The following is a 22283-nucleotide window of genomic DNA, read 5'->3' on the forward strand; positions in this document are numbered from 1 at the left end:
TCTGTCACAGAGTATTAATGAACTGAATATAGTGGTATTATTGTAACAGATGCACAGCAGATTTTTAAATGAGAGATAAATGTTTTCCTTATCATTACTCTAAAAATGAATAAGTTTGTACTTACATCAATACATGTTAACCGATCAGGATAAAAAGGCCGTGATGCAATGTCATTGCCCTCAAATTTAATTATATCATATGCAAGATATCTTGGGATGTCCTTTCCATTCACCTTATCTATAACCATTTCCTGCAACAAATTACAAGAGACAATTATTTGAAAGATATATTAAGGAAACTATAATTCAGTATTACTCTATTTTTGCCTCTTTCAGGTATGTATCTAATAAGAATCACTTAACAGTTTTTAAACATAACTTATTTTGAAATGGTGAACATGTGGGAATAAGGAAAGATCACTGAATAATTATCAGGATAATATAGTCATGCAAATGTTTCACCAATGTTTTAGAATCTTAGAACATATTCTGAGTTCAAACATAAAGACGTATCTCAAACAGAATGACCTTCATGCCAACCAGAACAGAGTCCAAAAACACTGATCATATAAACCCAACTCACACTTTTCTCAGGATATGCTGAGAACTTTGGCTTAAGGCAGTCAGGTAATGCAGTATTTCTTGATTTCCAAAAAGCATTTGACTCAGTACTACATCTATGCTTATTATCAAAAATACAATTGTATGGAAAATTCAAGTGAAATTTGTGACTGGATTGAGGACTTTTTGGTAGGGAGGATGGGCATGTTATGTTGGATCGTGCATCATTGTCAGGTGCAGAAGTAACTTAGGGTGTGCCCCAGGAAAGTGTGTTGGGACCCTTGCTGTTCAGGTTGTATATTAATGACCTTTTGGACAATATTAACAATAACTTCAGACTTTTTGCAGATTATGCAGCATCTCTAATGATGCATGTTTCAAAAAAAGCTGCATAAATATTGAATCAAATCTTGATAAGATTTCAAAGTGGTGCAAAGATTGGTAACTTGCATTAAATGTTCATAAATGAAAAACTGTGCATTTCACAAGAACAAAAAACATAGTACCCTATGAATACAATATCAGGGAGTCACAGAAGGAATTGGCAACTCAAGCAAATACCTGGCTGTGACACTTTGTAGGAATATAAAATGGAATTACCACATAGGCTCAGTTATGGGTAAACAAGGTGCTAGACTTTGCTCGATTGATAGAATACTGGGGACATGCAGTAAGTCTATAGAGGAGATTGCTTACAAATAACTTGTGCGACCCTTTCTAGAATATTGCTCAAGTGTACATTACCAGTATCAAATACAACTAACAGAGGATATAGAACGTTTACAGAGAAGGGCAGCATGAATGGTCACTGGTTTGTCTGACCCAGGGGAGAGTGTTATAGAGATGCTGAAGAAACTGAACTGGCAGGCTCTTGAAGATAGATGTAAACTGTGCTGACAGAGCCTACTTACAAAGTTTCAAGAAATGGCTATAAATGATGATTCTAGGAATGTACTACAGTCCCTATGTATCACTCACATAGGGATTGTGAGGACAAGATTAAATTAATTACAGCATGCATGGAGGCATTTAAACAATTATTCTTCCTGTGCTCCTTATGTGAATGGAACAGGACGAAACCTTAATAAGCAGTACAATGGGATTTACCCTCTGCCCTGCACTTCAAAGTGGTACAGATGAAGATGTGGATTTACAGTATGAGATGAGAACACTCTTTCAACATGTCACATATTGAAATACTGCCTCTACTAAAATAATCAATGCTACTACCCCCCCTCCCCTCCAAAAAAAGTCAAGGAATATCATAACACCATAAAAAACTTTAAAATCTACAGTGAAGCAATAATTAGTTTGCATAACAGATTATACTCATCTTGGTATCAAATTAAAGAAATGCTGGATGGGGTGAAGTTTGACAGACAGCTCTGATGCACATTTACAGTAGTAGTATAGTAGTTGTTGAAAGACACTGATAGTCTAGATGTTAAATGACAGCACTACATTCTAAATTTGCTCAATCTGTTGACTTTTGTTGAACAGAAGGGCATAAAAATAAATGTCCACAATGTGGTTTTTGGGATTATGATCAATATTCAGCTTGGTAATATCTTTCTGGAATAATGTGAAAGATATGTTGTCAGTTGAATGTAAGACTTAGACCTTTACAGTGCTTAGAAAACAGCAGCATACTAGAAACTACGCATCTGGAAACAGGGTAAACATGTGAATGTGAGAAAAACCAGTAAAACAGGGGCAGCACTGACCACAGTAGTCATACCCATTTCTGTCTTGATTTCACAACCAATCAAGGCTTCAAACACTAGAACTGCAGGACTTTATATATATGCCACTACTGCTGCAGCAGTAACTGAGGCAGTTGATGGAAGAAAATGTTAACCCAGATGAGCATCACTTTGAGCTATTGCTTGTTGGTAACAGTAAAACACAAGAACAGAAACAGGATAAGACAAAACAATTTATAGAATAGACAGTTCTTTCTAGAGGTACAGATGGAAATTCTTGTTATCGACATGTGGTACATTAAAAAACACAACAGCTAATGTGATCAGACTAAGCTTCCGAAATTATGGATTAGCACTTTCCTCCAGTGAACCCCTCAATTGAGCACAGTGGCAGAGCTACCCTTTTTCTTTTATTGTTGCGAGAAGGAAGAAGAAATAGAGAGAACAAACATCTTTGTTTTTGTAAATATTATTCAAATACTGAAGTCATGTATTATTTTCATTTGTACTTGTTTTTATTTGTGATTGGTTTTATTTTGGGATAAGAAGACAATAGAAATAAAAGTGTGTTAATTCTTTTAGCCCTGAGTCCTGAATGCAGATAATGCATTGCTTCAAATTGGTTTTGCACATTTTTCACATGCAGGTTTCTTACATGTGTCACATAAGCCAGTCATCTTGGGCTTGTATTACCAGAAATACTTGTTGGGAAATATTTTTCATGTGTTCACATCTTAGTTCCTCCCTGAGATGCTTCAGAAACTGCTACTTGAAGAATCCATGCATTTATTTCAGTAAGATCCAACCGTGGCTATCTCCATGAAGCTAATTTCACAAAATATTTTCTTGCCATCCAGTCCATTACATTCTCTCTACAGTCAATTGTTTTATTAAATTTTTTAGTTTGTGGCAGATGTTTAAAATCAATCTGAATTTCTACACTTGACTGAAGTGCACTGAGAACAAGAACATGTTTGTATTCTTTGTCCTGATAAACAGACAAGTTTGTGTCACTATGCTTCATCAGATTTGTTTTCAATAATGCTATTCATCATGGTATCTCTCCTCTTGAATAGTCACTGTTCACATTAAGCTCATACCTTTAATCTTCAATATTTTGGTCAGATACGATGATGGGAAAAAAGTTGTTTGTTGACATGTATCTTCAACTTCTAATGGTGTCGCAAGCTCCATGGAATGCACATGGAAATGATTTCATTCTCTGGTAAATGTTCATCATTTTCTGGTATGGAAATCTATTGAACAGGTAACTGGTGTCTACATCTACCATAACCCAAAACTTGATGCCAAATGGCATACTAGCCATGTTGTTGTTGTTGTGGTTTTCAGTCCTGAGACTGGTTTGATGCAGTTCTCCATGCTACTCTATCCTGTGCAAGTTTCTTCATATCCCAGTACTTACTGCAACCTACATCCTTCTGAATCTGCTTGGTGTATTCATCTCTTGGTCTCCCTCTACGATTTTTACCCTCCACGCTGCCCTCCAATGCTAAATTTGTGATCCCTTGACACCTCAGAACATGACCTACCAACCGATCCCTTCTTCTTGTCAAGTTGTGACACAAACTCCTCCCCAATTCTATTCAATACCTCCTCATTAGTTATGTGATCTACCCATCTAATCTTCAGCATTCTTCTGTAGCACCACATTTTGAAAGCTTCTATTCTTTTCTTGTCCAAACTATTTATCGTCCATGTTTCACTTCCGTACATGGCTACACTCCATACAAATACTTTCAGAAACGACTTCCTGACATTTAAATCTATACTCGATGTTAACAAATTTTTCTTCTTCAGAAACGATTTCCTTGCCATTGCCAGTCTACATTTTATATCCTCTCTACTTCGACCATCATCAGTTATTTTGCTCCCCAAACAGCAAAACTCCTTTACTACTTTAAGAGTCTCATTTCCCAATCTCAGCATCACCCGATTTGATTCGACTATATTTCATTATCCTCGTTTTGCATTTGTTGATGTTCATCTTATATCCTCCTTTCAAGACACTGTCCATTCCGTTCAACTGCTCTTCCAAGTCCTTTGCTGTCTCTGACAGAATTACAATGTCATCGGCAAACCTCAAAGTTTTTATTTCTTTTCCATGGATTTTAATACCTACTCTGAATTTTTCTTTTGTTGTATTTACTGCTTGCTCAATATACAGATTGAATAACATCGGGGATAGGCTACAACCCTGTCTCACTCCCTTCCCAACCACTGCTTCCCTTTCATGCCCCTCGACTCTTATAACTGCCATCTGGTTACTGTAAAAAATGTTAATAGCCTTTCACTCCCTGTATTTGACCCCTGCCACCTTCAGAATTTGAAAGAGAGTATTCCAGTCAACACTGTCAAAAGCTTTCTCTAAGTTTACAAATGCTAGAAATGTAGGTTTACCTTTTCTTAATCTAGCTTCTAAGATAAGTCGTAGGGTCAGTATTGCCTCACTTGTTCCAACATTTCTACAGAATCCAAACTGATCTTCCCCGAGGTCGGATTCTACCAGTTTTTCCATTCGTCTGTAAAGAATTCGCATTAGTATTTTGCAGCTGTGACTTATTAAACTGATAGTTCGGTAATTTTCACATCTGTCACCACCTGCTTTCTTTGGGATTGGAATTATTATATTCTTCTTGAAGTCTGAGGGTATTTTGCCTGTCTCATACATCTTGCTCACCAGATGGTAGAGTTTTGTCATAACTGGCTCGCCCAAGGCTGTCAGTAGTTCTAATGGAATGTTGTCTACTCCCGGGGCCTTGTTTCGACTCAGGTCTTTCAGTGCTCTGCCAAACTCTTCACGCACTATCGTATCTCCCATTTCATCTTCAAAAATGGCTCTGAGCACTATGGGACTTAACAACTGTGGTTATCAGTCCCCTAGAACTTAGAACTACTTAAACCTAACTAAGGACATCACACACATCCATGCCCGAGGCAGGATTCGAACCTGCGACCGTAGCAGTCGCGCGGTTCTGGACTGAGCGCCTAGAACCGCGAGACCACCGCGGCCGGCCGATTTCATCTTCATCTACATCCTCTTCCATTTCCATAATATTATCCTCAAGTACATCACCCTTGTATAGACCCTCTATATACTCCTTCCACCTTTCTGCTCTCCCTTCTTTGCTTAGAACTGGGTTTCCATCTGAGCTCTTGATATTTGTACAAGTGGCTCTCTTTTCTCCAAAGGTCTCTCTAATTTTCCGCAGTATCTATCTTACCCCTAGTGAGATAAGCCTCTACATCCTTACGTTTGTCCTCTAGCCATCCCTGCTTAGCCATTTTGCACTTCCTGTTGATCTCATTTTTGAGATGTTTGTATTCCTTTTTGCCTGCCTCATTTACTGCATTTTTATATTTTCTCCATTCATGAATTAAATTCAATATTTCTTCTGTTACCCAAGGATTTCTACTAGCCCTTGTCTTTTTACCTACTTGATCCTCCGCTGCCTTCACTACTTCATCCCTCAGAGCTACCCACCCTTCTTCTACTGTATTTCTTTCCCCCATTCCTGTCAATTGTTCCTTTATGCTCTCCCTGAAACTCTGCACAACTTCTGGTTTAGTCAGTTTATCCAGATCCCATCTCCTTAAATTCCCACCTTTTTGCAGTTTCTTCAGTTTTAATCTACAGTTCATAACCAATAGATTGTGGTCAGAGTCCATATCTGCCTCTGGAAATATCTTACAATTTAAAACTTGGTTCCTAAATCTCTGTCTTACCATTATATAATCAATCTGATACCTTCTAGTTGGCATATGAACTTGTACTATTGTAGTAGGCATGGGATTCGTGTCTATCTTGGCCACAATAATGCGTTCACTATGCTCTTTGTAGTAGCTTACCCACACTAGTATTTTTTTTTTTTTATTCATTATTAAACCTACTCCTGCATTACCCCTATTTGATTTTGTATTTATCACCCTGTATTCACCTGACCAAAAGTCTTGTTCCTCCTGCCACCAAACTTCACTAATTCCCACTATATCTAAATTTAACCTATCCATTTCCCTTTTTACATTTTCTAACCTACCTGCCCGACTAAGGGATCTGACATTCCACGCTCCGATCCGTAGAACCCCAGTTTTCTTTCTCCTGATAACGACGTCCTTCTGTTTAGTCCCCGCCCGGAGATCCGAATGGGGGACTATTTTATCTCCGGAATATTTTACCCAAGAGGACACCATCATCATTTAACCATACAGTAAAGCTGCATGCCCTCGGAAAAAATTATGGCTGTAGTTTCCCCTTGCTTTCAGCCGTTCACAGTACCAGCACAACAAGGCCGTTTTGGTTAGTGTTAACAAGGTCAGATCAATCAATCATCCAGACTGTTGCCCCTGCAACTACTGAAAAGGCTGCTGCCCCTCTTCAGGAACCACACATTTGTCTGGCCTCTCAACAGATAGCCCTCCATTGTGGTTGCACCTACAGTACGGCCATCTGTATCGCTGTGGCACGCAAGCCTCCCCACCAGCAGCAAGGTCCATGGTTCATATCTTGTGTAAATCTGCAACTGGCCTTAGTCAGAAATAGCTGTTCATCAGTTGTGATGTTTTGTCCTGGACTGTAAAGCAGGGGACAATTTTTAAGGGAATGATTCCAAACTTTCGACACCACTGCAAAGGTGTCCGTTTCCGGTCTTAGTGACTTTTATTCCCTGACATCAAAATGTAAAAATTCCAGTATGTGTTGAAATGTAAGAAGGAAATGCTCTCCAGTGAACAGCCAGAGCATTGTGTCAGGATTCCACAATATTTTGTCAACAAAAATGGTGGTTGTCATCAGGTGTGCTGAATGGCTGATGCCAAGGAGCAGCAGTATGTGCTGCTGGTGATTCAGGGGTTCTGTACTCTGTCCACGCACCAATGTCTCAGACTGAGTATGGAATGTCTGACAGTGTCTGTAGGTATCAATAGCCACTTAAGTCCCTTGGTAATCTGTCTATCAACATGCCTGATGGCGGCAACTCGTTCTATTGTCAAAATATTGTTCATGTCTGACAAGACAATACTGCCATTCACTTGAGAAGTTTCCCTTCATAACACCAGCTACAAAAAACTGAAACCTTGCTTCTCGAAAGTTATATCCTGATGCAGTATCACAAAAGAACTGTATTCTCCAATTTTCTCAGGAGAAGCTATCAATGTTATGAATGTCCAAACATGCTGGAGTAGTTGTACAGCAGCAACTTCTGTTAATGAATACAACAAAAAACAGCCAAAGTCACAAATTTTACTTTTCATTTGCACTGTTCATTTGCACTTTGTTACTGTTTACCTTGACACGGTTCTTACATTTTGAGAAATACTATTTTGACTACCTGGATGATTTGAAAATGGGTCCTGACACAAAACTAGTCATAAAGTAAATAAAAATAAAATTTGCAACTACCTTTGCATGAGTCATCACTGTGTGGGATATAATTATTGCTAATGATCACTACGCATCTTTGAATTTCACTATCTTTTGGTTCTTGCTCTGAAACTCATTGCTGATAATCTAAATATTCCGTTACTTCTTTGTACGACAACTTATGAGCCATTTTCAATATTCACGGCATGAGTTACGTACAACCAAGCACTTTAGGTATAGCAAGACACAATTATCACCTCAGAAGATTCATTGCACACAGCTTAGCATAATGTTTCAGTCATTTGTTGTAGTCTCAGGTGACACAAATGCTTAAGGAAACGTTAAGCAATCAAAATAACCAATGCTAAAGTTCTAGGTACACAATGTGAAACAAAAACAATGAATACAGCACTGGTGTAATTACTACAGTGCAGTCTCTGTTGAAAAGACATAAAAGCCACAAAATTTCATTTACTTACAAAGAAACTGTCATTACGGATAGACAAAATGTCAAAACAATCAATTTCACTGCTTCCATGGTTCCAGCAGTAATGCCTACAACTTGCAAAATGACTGTTTTGGTTATCGTTTTTCTGAGAAACGTAGAGGATTCATCCCACATATAGCGAGTGAGATACAGAGTTTGTTTCTCCATTCACCAACCCATAGGTCCATACTTTTCTCACCTCACATAAAACGCATTCCCATTCCTACATTGGTTATGTGCTTCTTCTCATCTTTTTGTTCCTCCATTCTTGATGTCTCAATTTAATAGCCCGTATGAACTTGGATAAAGAAGTGTTAATCAGGCTTTGATGTAAGAATAGTTTTATGGCCAGCTACAATGGCATGTAGCTATCTGCTGGGGATATGAACAACAGTCCTGTGCTGCACACTGAAAGAAGCCAGATTATATCTGAAGATCTGGAAGCTGCACCCAGGCAAGTTGTTAGTGCCCAGCCTCGCTGTCCTAGCTTCAGGTCTTCAATGGTGATTTCTAGTGATATTCATTATTTTGTGACAGATGATGCCGTAACACCATCAACGCTTCACATACTGTTGAGCTCAAACTCTGTAGATTAGTTTGTTCTCTTTACATATTTTGAAAGCCTGTTTAATTATGTAATACGAGCAGGTTGAGGTATTCAGTCTACCACAGTCTATCCATGTTTCATGTTGTGTTTTGTATCTAGATAGCCATGTGGCATGTCTGGATAATGTATTGTTTGCCACACTAACATGGGATCTTGTATACTCCTGGCACCCTTAGGCTACCTTTGACCTTAATGGAATCTAGCAACATTTGCATTATATTAAGAAAAGTGCTTTACACCAGAAGTCTTCCAGAAACAACTCCTATGTGAGATAAAGGATCACACATAACAGTAACCATCAGTTTGTCCACAATATTGGTAGCTAAATGAGTAGTAATTTGAAATAACCAAATGTTGGAAGAGTTGTACAAGGTCATCTTATCCCATCTGCCAAACTCAACATGTGTAGCATGTTTATGAGCAAATTGCTTCATTTCAGCATTGCACTGTCTGACTGATATACATTACACATCTCCTGAAAGCACAGTATCATCTGATAGGACTGGCAAACTTCAGCCAACTGGCAGGGTACTGTGAAAATGCAGTCAGTTTACAAATCACTTATTTGATCCAAGCGCTCAAGTGTGTGGGACCCAGTGGATACAGAATATATATAAAGAAAGGTGGCATGAATGGTCACAGGTTTGATTCATGGTGGAGTGTCATGGAGATACTGAAAAACTTGATTTGGTGCAAACTTTAAGATAGATGCCAATTATCCCATGCAAGCATACTTACAAAGTTTCAGGAACATGTATTAGGTGAAAAATCTACACACATTGCTCAGCCTCATATGTATCACTCACAAAGGGACCATGACAGGATTACACTAATTACAGCATGCACAGAAGGATTTAAGCAGTCATTCTTCCCATGGTCCATGCACAACTGGAATGAGTAAAAATCGTACCGTGCTAAGTACGCTCTGTTATGAGCTTCACAGTAGTCAGCAAGAGTACATATCTAGACAGCACCCACAATGCACTCGGTGGGTGTCCTATGTGGTTTACACATAGAATGGTGGGTAAGCACAGCTACAACATTATGAAAAGGACAGATTGCTACTCACCATATAGCGGAGATGTTGAGTCGCAGATAGGCACAACAAAAAGACTATCAAACAAATAAGTTTTCAACCAAAAACGCCACACACACACACACACACACACACACACACACACACACACACACACACACACACACACACTGCCTTGTCAGCCAGAGAAATTGCTCGTGTGTGTGTGTGTGTGTGTGTGTGTGTGTGTGTGTGTGTGTGTGTGTGTGTGATGTCTAATTCGGAAGGAGGCCTCTTTGGCCAAAAGCTTACTTATTTGACACACTTTTTGTTGTGTCTATCTGCGACTCACCATCTCTTCTGTATGGTGAGTAGCAATCTATACTTTTCATAATACTGCCACTATTCCATCCTGGATTTTCCAATGTATGCACATGTACAATTAGACCAGCTTGATGCTTAAATTTTTTCTCAATGTGTGTATACAACTGCAACATTAAACAGGGCAAAAAGATATCAGCAATAAAATTCATACTTATTAATGCTACAAAAACTCACCCCATCTAATAAAGTATTTCCGATGTGCCTGTTAGGATCTTTCCTGTGTGGAAACTTAAGACCAGAAACTTGAAATACAGCATTATCTCTGTCGATGAAGTAAACTTCATTTGCCTGGAGGATCAGCATCATATACCTAAAAAGAAATTTTCTCTTTAAAACAGAATGTAGTTCAAATATCTATGGGGTAACAGACAAAATATTTAAATGAGAATGATCAGTTATCACTGAAACTGGAAAAAGTAATGCTTAAGAAGCAACTTGCCTTGTACCATCTGCTTTCCAAGACACTCTGTAGGGCTTTTGGTGCAGAAGTTGAATGTTCGCTGTATCCATAGACACTGGCTGGCTGCCAGGAAAGCCAGAACTGCCAAAAGAGGTATTTTGTGACTGATATCCTTTTGGCATGTGGAGCAACATTTTAAAGTGAAGAAATGACATCATATACTACAGTAAGGTGCCTTTTAGTTTATTTTTAATATTTATGGTTTAATTTATCATTATTACATTTATTTTAAAATTTTAAAGTTAATGGCCTGTGATTGCTGATTAAACTGAAGAGATGTGGCATCCTTTGTCCAATTTTGCTCTATTCATATGGTAACGAGACAGTATGAGAGTGACTGATTACAAGAGATTGATACTAAAACTTATTTTGTATTTTTTGTTATTATTTTTGCTTTCTTAGGTCTATTTCATTAGCTGACACATTATATCATGTGACTGTCACAGGAGGCATCTGGGTTTGTCCTCAATGGGAACAACTGAGGAGCTATCTGAAAGGTAAGTAGTACTTTCCTGTTTTGGAGATAGATTGTTAGTGGTGCAGTGTGCTGATGCAATGAGACAAACTTATCAGCAAACCTAAAACTGTGAGTGTTATACATATAAATGCAAAAAAAGGAGCTATAAGTTGCAGAACAATAGGCAGCTGCAGCAGACAGAATGCAGTCAATGAAAACAAATTACTGATGAAGATATAAATATATTACTCCATTGAAGATGGGAATAAATAAAGCTGTCAAACAAGTTGTTGGTTGCTGTATTTCTTCAAGTAATGGTATGAAACCTGGTTTATCAGTTTCCTAAAACCAATACCACTGTACCAGTTTATTGCCTGTGCTGATGTTGACCAATCAATAATTTAAGTTAGTAGCATACACAAAATTGTTACAGTTGTTGAAATATTATACATCAGTAGTAGTAATGAAACTGTATGACAAGGGATTCAAGCATGAGATTCTGTGAAGGAGGTAGTGAAAATAAGGGTAAATGATGATCTTGTGAGCTGGGAAAACAGTTTAGATCCAAGTACTTCACAGTGTGTTGCATTATTGCAAATTCCTTGAGAACAATTCTACTTAATAATGGTTCAAGCAGTAATACAAATGAACTGGAGCCCAGAACATAATGCCTGGTCCTTGCTTAACATCATCATCCACCACTGGTTGGACACTTGCTTATAAAGGGGGTAACAGCTCCACCTGATGTTACTTAAGTAGGTGGGGGTGTGTGGTCCAGGAGCAATCCCTGCACTTCATCCAGTAATGACAAGTACGAAACTTGTCAAAATACTGCTTTAAGATTACCAACATCTCCACAAATACTCCACAAGCCACCATATGGTGCATTGTGAAGGATACCTTGTACCACTGCTAGTTATTCTTTTTCCTGTTTCATTCACAAATGGAAGGGTGGAAAAATGGCCATGGCTATATGCAACCGTATGAGCCCTGATTTCTTTTATCTTGTCTTTCTAGTCTTTACACGAGATGCATTTTGGTGGCAATAGGATGATTTTGCAGTCCGTTGCAAATGATGGTTATTTAAAATTTCTCATAAGTATTTATGAAATGTATGTCTTCTAACCGGCATGGATTTCCAATTTAGTTCACTGAGCATTTTCACAACACCCATGTGTTGATCTAATCTACTAATAACAAATTTAATAGCATGCCTTCGAACTGCTTCAATGTATTCTTTTAACAAAATCTGGCAGGAAGCCCAAACACTCAACCAGTACTCAAGAATTGAGTGTGCAAGTTTTCAGTATGTAGTCTCCCTTTATACTTGGGTTGAACCATTCAAGAATTTTCCCAATGAACTGAAGTCTACATCTACAGCTACAGCTACAGCTATGTAGATACTCCACAATCCATGTTACAGCACTTGCCGGATGGTATCCCATACCACTACTAGTCACTTCCTTTCTTGTTCCGCACCCAAATAAAGCAAGGGAAAAATGACTATCTATATGCCTCCTTTTGAGCCCTAATTTCTCATATCTTATCTTTGTGGTCCTTACGCGCTTTGTACGTTGGAGGCAGCAGAACCATTCTGCAGTCAACTTCAAATGCTGGTTCTTTAAATTTTCTCAACAATGTTGTTGTGACTCACCGATCTTTCAAAGTGCCGCCGCGCAGTTACGCACGTCCTCTACATGCGGCGCTGTCTGCCAGCCATAGCCATGCAGCAGCAGTGCCACCTAAGCGGCCAGCCAGCCAGCGGCCGCTGGACTTGGACTCAGTTATGATTTGACTATTAAAGTGTACACACGTCTTACTCTATTTACTTGATCTGTGACTTTCATGTATTGCGTCTTCCTGAAATATATTTGTTCAACTTGAAGTTATTACAATTGGCGGCGAGGTAGTGATTTTTCTTTTCCATCGTTGACCCACATGTTTCCATGGCTACTTTAGAGCAACTATTGCAAGGTCTCATAGAACAGCAAACACTTTTTACAAATGCGATTCGTGATTTCGTCATGGCATCAAATGCGGGGCGTCTCTCGCCGTTGTCTCTACCTACTTTTCTTCCTTGCAACGAGACGGCGGAAGACTGGTCTGATTACGAAAAATGTCTTCAACAGCACTTCTTGGCATTTCATGTCGCGGACGAACAAACATATAAGTCTCTGTTCCTTTCATGGATTTCACCTCATATGTATCAGTTGTTGTTGCAGTTGGCTCCTTTGAAAGATCCTGCATCTTTGTCCTTTGCTGAAATGTGCTCACTTCTGTCCATCTATTTTCAAAATCAAACGCATGTGGTAGCCTCTCGTGTTGCCTTCTATCATTGTCAAAAACAACCGAATCAATCCTATCGTGCTTGGGCTGCTGAACTTCACGGCCTCCGTAGAAAGTGTCAATTTGTTACTGAAGTTCACATAGAATCCTACGCCGATTCCATGGTACGGGATGCTATTATCCGATCGGCACCCAACAAAGAAGTTAGGCAACACGCCCTTCAGTTGGCAAATCCGACTCTAGATGAAGTCCTATCCATCGCTCAGTCTTCTGAAATTTCTCATTCGGACCAGTTTCGGTCTCATGTGCCAGCAACACCTGTTCCGGATGCCGCTACACCACCTTCGGCTCTACCTGACGCTCGGGATACTGGAATCTCTCATTACTCACAATGCAGTCCTCTCACCATCATATCGGTGCCAGCACAAGAACTGACACCACCAGGAGACGTGCCCATGCAGGAACCAGATGACATCATCTGTCAGAGAAACTCTACTCGCCTCCTTCTCCTACGGATGCGGACACATCGCCCATGTCTCCTGTTATAACAACCGGACTTGCCGCAATGGGCAGATTGGTACACGGGGCCTCGGCAGTTTCGACCCCCACGTCTCCTGTCATCTCGACCTGTTATCATCGGGGACACTTCCGTCCGCACGGGAAGCCTCCTCCTCGAGACTTTACGGCCAGTCAAACGACACCTATGGACGTTAGCAATCTACAGGCCACCTCCATCAAGACCTGTGCAAAAAATTCAAGGGGGGGGGGGGGGGGGAAAGTGTTGTGACTCGCCGATCTTTCAAAGTGCCGCCGCACAGTTACGTGCGTCCTCTACATGCGGCGCTGTCTGCCAGCCACGCAGCAACAGCGCCACCTAAGCAGCCAGCCAGCAGCCGCTAGACTTGGACTCAATTATGATTTGACTGTTAAAGTGTACACACGTCTTTCTCTGTTTACTTGATCTGTGACTTTCATGTTTGCGTCTTCCTTGAAATATATTTGTTCAACTTGCAGTTATTACAAATGTTCCTCGAAAAGAATGTTGCCTTCCCTCCAGGGAATCCCATTTGAGTTCCTGAAGGATGCCTGTAAAATCTGTGTGTTGTTTGAACCCACCAGTAACAAATTTAACAAGTCAATCATTCACCTTCCCTACAACAGATCTTATGCGCTCATTCCATTTTGTATTGCTTTAAAACATTATGCCTAGACGTTTAATCTATGTGACTTTCAAGCAGAACGGCACTAATACTGTAGTCAAACATTACAAGATCATTTCTCATACTCATCTGCTTTAACTTATATTTTTCCACATTCAGAGCAATCTGCTATTCCTCACACCAAACAAAATCGTATCAAAAATCATCTTGTATTCTCTTATTGCCACAGAAAGCTGATACTTTCCTGTACATTACGACGACATCAGCCAACATTCGCAGACTGCTGCTTACCCAGTCCATCGTGTCGTTTATGTATATAGAGAACAAGAGCAGTCCTAACACTTTTCTCTAGGACACTTCATACAACACCTGTGTTGCCGATGAACACTCCCCATCCAGGACAGACTGGATTCTGTTATTTAAAAAGTTTTTCAAGCCACTCACATATCTGAGCACCTATTTCATATGCTCAGACCTTTGTTAACAGTCTGCAATGTGGCACTGTGTCAAATGCTTCACAAAAATCAACGAATATGGATTCTGGCCCATTCTTGAGTACTGGTTGAGTGTTTGGGATTCCTGCCAGATTGGGTTAAAAGAATACATTGAAGCAGTTCGAAGGCATGCTATTAACCTTGTGGTTTGCAGGGTATCTTGAAAGAAAAAGGCAAGCTGTATTTGTGTGTGTGTGTGTGTGTGTGTGTGTGTGTGTGTGTGTGTGTGTGTGTGTACGATGGGGGTGGGAGTGGGGGGGGGGGGGAGGAGCAATGGCTACAAATGACAGATAAATTGCAATTCAATGGCTATGGTCTGAGTTGCATATTACACGATCCATACTGTTCAATGTGCATGACTGCATAATTTTGTCAGTCAACAGTTGGTAATCCCATCCCCCATAGCATGGTCGTAACCTATCAGATGCAAAAATTAGTTTTTAATTGTCCTGAGGCCAAAAACTGTATAAAAAGGAAAATGACATTTGTTTTTAATTGTCCTGGGACCAAAAACCACATAAAAAGCACAACAACATTGGTTTCTGACTGTCGTGAGATTGGCGCAAATGCTGTCTTCCATTTTCTGCCACAAATTTAAATCAAGAAACAACATATTCCACAACAGACTAGAGTGTCTTGGGGGTCACATTCAGAATGCATTGAACTCTGTTCGTGATTGGAGCACTAGCCACAATCATCTTTCACATAGCCCCATAGCCAGAAGCCATATGGATTAAGATCTGGTAACCTGTATGGTTACTGACGACCTTGGGAGAGCCAGTCCTGACAAAACTCTACCATCTGTTGAGCAAGATGTATGAAACAGGTGAAATCCCCTCTGACTTCAAGAAGAATATAATAATTCCAATCCCAAAGAAAGCAGGCGTCGACAGATGTAAAAATTACCGAACTATCAGTTTAATAAGTCACAGCTGCAAAATACTAACATGAATTCTTTACAGACGAATGGAAGAACTGATAGAAGCCGACCTCAGGGAAGATCAGTTTGGATTCCGTAGAAATATTGGAACACGTGAGGCAATACTGACCCTACGACTTATCTTAGAAGAAAGATTAAGAAAAGGCAAACCCACGTTTCTAGCATTTGTAGACTTAGAGAAAGCTTTTGACAATGTTGACTGGAATACTCTCTTTCAAATTCTGAAGGTGGCAGGGGTAAAATACAGGGAGCAAAAGGCTATTTACAGTTTGTACAGAAACCAGATGGCAGTTATAAGAGTCGAGGGTATGAAAGGGAAGCAGTGGTTGGGAAGGGAGTGAGACAGGGTTGTAGCCTATCCCCGATGTTATTCAATCTGTATATTGAGCAAGCAGTAAAGGAAACAAAATAAAAGTTTGGAGTAGGTATTAAAATCCATGGAGAAGTAATAAAAGCTATGAGGTTCGCTAATGACATTGTGATTCTGTCAGAGACAGCAAAGGACTTGGAAGAGCAGTTGAACAGAATGGACAGTGTCTTGAAAGGAGGATATAAGATGAACATCAACAAAAGCAAAACGAGGATAATAGAATGTAGTCAAATTAAGTCGGGTGATGCCGAGGGAATTAGATTACGAAATGAGACGCTTAAAGTAGCAAAGGAGTTGTGCTATTTGGGGAGCAAAATAACTGATGATGGCCGAAGTAGAGAGGATATAAAATGTAGACTGGCAATGGCAAGGAAAGTGTTTCTGAAGAAGAGAAATTTGTTAACATCGAGTATAGATTTAAATGTCAGGAAGTCGTTTCTGAAAGTATTTGTATGGAGTGTAGCCATGTATGGAAGCGAAACATGGACAATAAATAGTTTGGACAAGAAGAGAATAGAAGCTTTCGAAATGTGGTGCTAAAGAAGAATGCTGAAGATTAGATGGGTAGATCACATAACTAATGAGCAGATATTGAATAGAATTGGGGAGAAGAGGAGCTTGTGGCACAACTTGACTAGAAGAAGGGATCGGTTGGCAGGACATGTTCTGAGGCATCGAGGGATCGCCAATTTAGTATTGGAGGGCAGCATGGAGGGTAAAAATCATTGAGGGAGACCAAGAGATGAATACACTAAGCAGATTCAGAAGGATGTGGGCTGCAGTAGGTACTGGGAGATGAAGAAGCTTGTACAGGATAGAGTAGCATGGAGAGCTGCATCAAACCAGTCTCAGGACTGAAGACAACAACAACAACAACAACAACAACAACCTGTATGGCCAGGCTATAGCTAAATGATGGCTGATAATTCTAACATTTCCAAAATGCCTCTGCAGCAGCCACTTCACTGGTTGTGCAATGTGCAGAGGAGCACCATCTTGCACAAAAATCATCCTACTGACTAGAGCTCTGCAAGCTTGTGGTTAATCCATGTGGTCTGCATGCACCTGTGGTGTGCGAGAGCGAGCGTGAATACACTTTGTGAATGTCTGTGGAATTTGCCGAAGATGTCCAATAGTGCCTCACCTATCAACGTAAGCGAGCAGCACTTGGCAACAGCCAAGCGTATGTCACGTGCTTTTCCACAGCCATGATGATGTGTGCTCAAATTCATTTGCACACCTGCTACAAATCTGCTGTGTATGCATGCACAATGTGCTTCGCTTACCACCTGCGCTGGGCCACATTTACTCAAATGATGAATGACAAAGATTGAAATTATTATTCATCATTCACAAATAAAAATATATTGTCAAAATATCATGGCTTTACACAAATAAAAACATCTATTCACTGTCTGTGAATAAAAAACTATTTGAATAATAGATAAATTTGATATCTCGACATTTTTTGCCCCAATTCTCTGTCATTTATTAAACAAATGTTCTTTATGTTGCTTTTAAATAAGTTTTCAAAAAAACTCCTTGTTTTTTTAATCATCTCATCAGAAAGTTTATCTGGTTTGTGAAGATCAGCCATTGTGACACACTTAAGAAAATATTTTCAGCATATGTAAAGAGGATAATGATGCAACAGATCTCCTGAAATTATCTTTGTATCAGGCTAGTGGTACAAGACCTTCAAATCACAAACATCATCAACAAAAATTCAGAAATCGTTAATTCCACTGTATTTTTTTTCGTATAATTTATTGTGATTCTACATTAGCTTCTCTCTCCAAATCACGTTCAAAGTAAAGTTTTCTTTTTATGACATATCATCATTTGTAACTCGTGACCCAATTTTCTTGACATTTCTTTGGGTAATGCTAATCAGTAGTTTGTTGTAAGCCTCCCTTTGTTGCAGAAAATCATGCAGGAGAACTATTTATTTTTAAATTGTCTCCTTCTTGGTAAATATGTTGCCAGTGTGCTGTGGTATTATGAAGTCCTATGTACTCAAAAGCAATGTCTCTTCTGGAATTTTTCAATTTCAATGCTCTATATAACTCTACACACACACACACACACACACACGTTGCATCAAAAAACCATTCTATCTTCTGATGGAAAGCTAGCTCAGAGTTAATTCTAAAATATTTCTGAATGACTCTGAACATTCAGCACCACCCCATAAACATTATATCATACTTTAGATTAAAAGTCTGTTGTTGTTAGTTGCTAGCAATCATTAAGGTCTTGCTTGGTTCACTCATTTTGTAGCACTACAAAGATGAACAAATTGTGTAATTATATCATGGAGATATCCATATTCTATAGTATCAGCAATCTACGGAAGGTGCGGCTGACTGAGTTTATGTAGGCTACATTCTCATCTTTGGCTACTTACATGGAGTACTTGTGCATGGTAGTAAGGGGAGTGCGGATGATAGAAGTACTGGCAGAAGCAGATGGAGCTGAAATGGGCTGTGTCAGTAGTACAGGGTTATTACAAATGATTGAAGCGATTTCACAGCTCTACAATAACTTTATTATTTGAGATATTTTCACAATGCTTTGCACACACATACAAAAACTCAAAAAGTTTTTTTAGGCATTCACAAATGTTCGATATGTGCCCCTTTAGTGATTCGGCAGACATCAAGCCGATAATCAAGTTCCTCCCACACTCGGCACAGCATGTCCCCATCAATGAGTTCGAAAGCATCGTTGATGCGAGCTCGCAGTTCTGGCACGTTTCTTGGTAGAGGAGGTTTAAACACTGAATCTATCACATAACCCCACAGAAAGAAATCGCACGGGGTTAAGTCGGGAGAGCATGGAGGCCGTGACATGAATTGCTGATCATGATCTCCACCACGACCGATCCATCGGTTTTCCAATCTCCTGTTTAAGAAATGCCAAACATCATGATGGAAGTGCGGTGGAGCACCATCCTGTTGAAAGATGAAGTCGGCGCTGCCGGTCTCCAGTTGTGGCATGAGCCAATTTTCCAGCATGTCCAGATACACATGTCCTGTAACGTTTTTTTCGCAGAAGAAAAAGGGGCCGTAAACTTTAAACCGTGAGATTGCACAAAACACGTTAACTTTTGGTGAATTGCGAATTTGCTGCACGAATGCGTGAGAATTCTCTACCGTCCAGATTCGCACATTGTGTCTGTTCACTTGACCATTAAGAAAAAATGTTGCTTCATCACTGAAAACAAGTTTCGCACTGAACGCATCCTCTTCCATGAGCTGTTGACTTTGTCTTTGGGTTTCAGGGCTTGCAGCAATTGTAAACGGTAAGGCTTCTGCTTTAGCCTTTTCCGTAAGATTTTCCAAACCGTCAGCTGTGGTACGTTTAGCTCCCTGCTTGCTTTATTCGTCGACTTCCGCGGGCTACGCGTGAAACTTGCCCGCACGCGTTCAACCGTTTCTTCGCTCACTGCAGGCCGACCCGTTGATTTCCCCTTACAGAGGCATCCAGAAGCTTTAAACTGCGCATACCATCGCCGAATGGAGTTAGCAGTTGGTGGATCTTTGTTGAACTTCGTCCTGAAGTGTCGTTGCACTGTTATGACTGACTGATGTGAGTGCATTTCAAGCACGACATACACTTTCTCGGCTCCTCTCGCCATTTTGTCTCACTGCGCTCTCGAGCGCTCTGGCGGCAGAAACCTGAGGTGCGGCTTCATCCGAACAAAACTTTATGAGTTTTTCTACGTATCTGTAGTGTGTCGTGACCATATGTCAATGAATGGAGCTACAGTGAATTTATGAAATCGCTTCAATCATTTGTAATAGCCCTGTATATTTCCTACGGCTGCATGATGATGAGTTCCATACTTCTTTACAGAGCGTAGGGAAGAGACGCGGGAGACCCGCGCCGCCTTACTAGGCAAGGTCCTAGTGGAGGTGGTTTGCCATTGCCTTCCTCCGACCGTAATGGGGATGAATGATGATGATGAAGACGACATATCAACACCCAGTCATCTCGAGGCGGGAAAAATTCCTGACCCCGCCGGGAATCGAACCCGGGACCCCGTGCTCGGGAAGCGAGAACGCTACCGCGAGACCACGAGCAGCGGACAAGGCTGCATGCCTATAAGTATTTTTATATTGCATTTCTTGTGCTGTAATGAAAGCAAAGCCGTGCTCAACCCAAAGGTTAGTATGAGCACTGCAGTTCTTTACTAGGCATGAGGGTGTGTCCTTGACTTCCTCCCACCTCTGCACTGACTTGTACAGCCAGTTAGGGGGGGGGGGGGGGGGGAACCTACATTTCCAATATGTACTCCGAAACGCAGTGCAACTAGGCTTCGTATTTTGCTCATTGTCACAGGTGAAAGAAGTAATAAGTAATGAAACTATTAGAACCAACAGGGGATCAAGCTGCACACTTCTAGTTTTTTAATCTGGAGCTTAACCCAGTGAGCCACATTTCTGTACAAACCAGTAATAAGTTATATTTCAAATAGACACTGCACTGAACCAAGTTACATAATTCCATAGAAGAAGCAAATAAAGGAAATATAGTAACATTCTATGTTATTTGCAGTTCAAGATACAAATAACTTATTCACAAATAGATTTGTTTAAATGATCTACTTACTCCAATAATTATCCAAATAGAAATTTATTTGCATAATGTCCACCTCCTGTTATTGTTACACCCCATGCTTTTTCCTCTTTCTGTTCACAGTAGGGAATATTATCAACTCTTAGCAAGTCCTATTAGTTTATTTGCTGGATTTACTTATGTGAACCTACAGTGTAGCTAGATTGAAGTTCTTTTGTTAATTTTAAAGAAAGTAGCCAATTATAATTAGTTGTCACACTTATCAACTAAATCTTTTTCATTTGTTCTGTCCAAAATACATCTCTGCGTCAGTGCGATGTTTGCTGCATACTGAATGCAAGCATTATTTCTTTAGCTTTCATTCTCAAAAATTTAGAGATCCACAGCCAAATCAATGACATTCAATAACACCCAATACTCCATTATCACTTTACATTTCATTTTACATCATCATATTCAGACGCAGTCATAATATTTGATGTATCTCAGGTGTGCAGCATACATGTTCTTAGTAGAAAACAAGGAAAATTGGAAGCCAACAAGCAATTCTAATTCCAAATGCATTCAGATGCTTGATAGGTCCTTTAGTGTCACTGGGTTCTGATGAAGCTGTGTAGAGTCCACGTTTCCTTGGACACATGGCAGAGCCATATGCCTGTTGCACCACAGCCAGAGAGTGAGTGCCGTGTGATGGTGAACGAAACTTCATGATACCAAGTGCGGGAACTGCCGACTGCATGCTTCCACGAAGTGTGCAAAAGTAAGTGATGGGCAGCAAGAGCTACTCATTTGGTTTCGCCATGCAGATGCAGTGCTCTATTACCTACACATCCATGCTGTTGCACCAATGTGCAAAAACTCATAGCATTTATCAGTGACTGTACAAGTAACAGTACCTGAAGTACTCATCTCCTCGAAAAAATACGATAAATGATTGTGTCAACCTGCACCGTGCAGACACCACTGAAGACACTTGATGAGCATGTGGATAAAATTCTGCGTACTGACATGTTCTTGGAGGTGGAAATATGTTTTGTCTGTTCACAGAATATTCCATGCCCATTAATTGTCCTCTTCCACATGAACAAGCAATTCCAAAACAAACCTTCGTCTTGCTGGCAGCTCAGCAAGAAGCAACTGTTGAACATGGGTGATTTTGATGGATAGCAATGAAAGTTGTTTCATAAGCTTTTATGCAACATGCTCACAGGCATGTCCAATGTTGGGGCATTTCCCCATGCACTGCATGTTTGCACACCACCACTTGACCCCCTCCTGCAAATACTGTGGTCACAGCTTCGACAGACGTTGGATCAACTGCTTTCCTACCTCTGACACATTGCACTTCAAAAGAAACTGCCTTTTTAAATTTTGTAAGATCCTTAGCAAACATTGGACTGG

The 22283-nt window shown here is 40.1% G+C and overlaps 1 protein-coding gene across 1 annotated transcript in view; it reads right to left on the reverse strand.

Moving 5' to 3' along the window:
• The window catches only part of LOC126198587 (mRNA-capping enzyme), a 98281-nt gene that overhangs the window by 25928 nt on the left and 50070 nt on the right, over nucleotides 1–22283 (reverse strand). Inside the window, exons 7-9 of the mRNA XM_049935035.1 lie at nucleotides 10574–10675; nucleotides 10309–10444; nucleotides 126–251 (exon numbers count right to left, since the gene is read on the reverse strand). Coding sequence (XP_049790992.1) covers nucleotides 126–251; nucleotides 10309–10444; nucleotides 10574–10675 — 364 coding nt within the window. The remainder of the gene's footprint in view (nucleotides 1–125; nucleotides 252–10308; nucleotides 10445–10573; nucleotides 10676–22283) is intronic.

Source organism: Schistocerca nitens, chromosome 8 (assembly GCF_023898315.1).
Source record: "Schistocerca nitens isolate TAMUIC-IGC-003100 chromosome 8, iqSchNite1.1, whole genome shotgun sequence".
NCBI lineage: Eukaryota > Metazoa > Arthropoda > Insecta > Orthoptera > Acrididae > Schistocerca > Schistocerca nitens.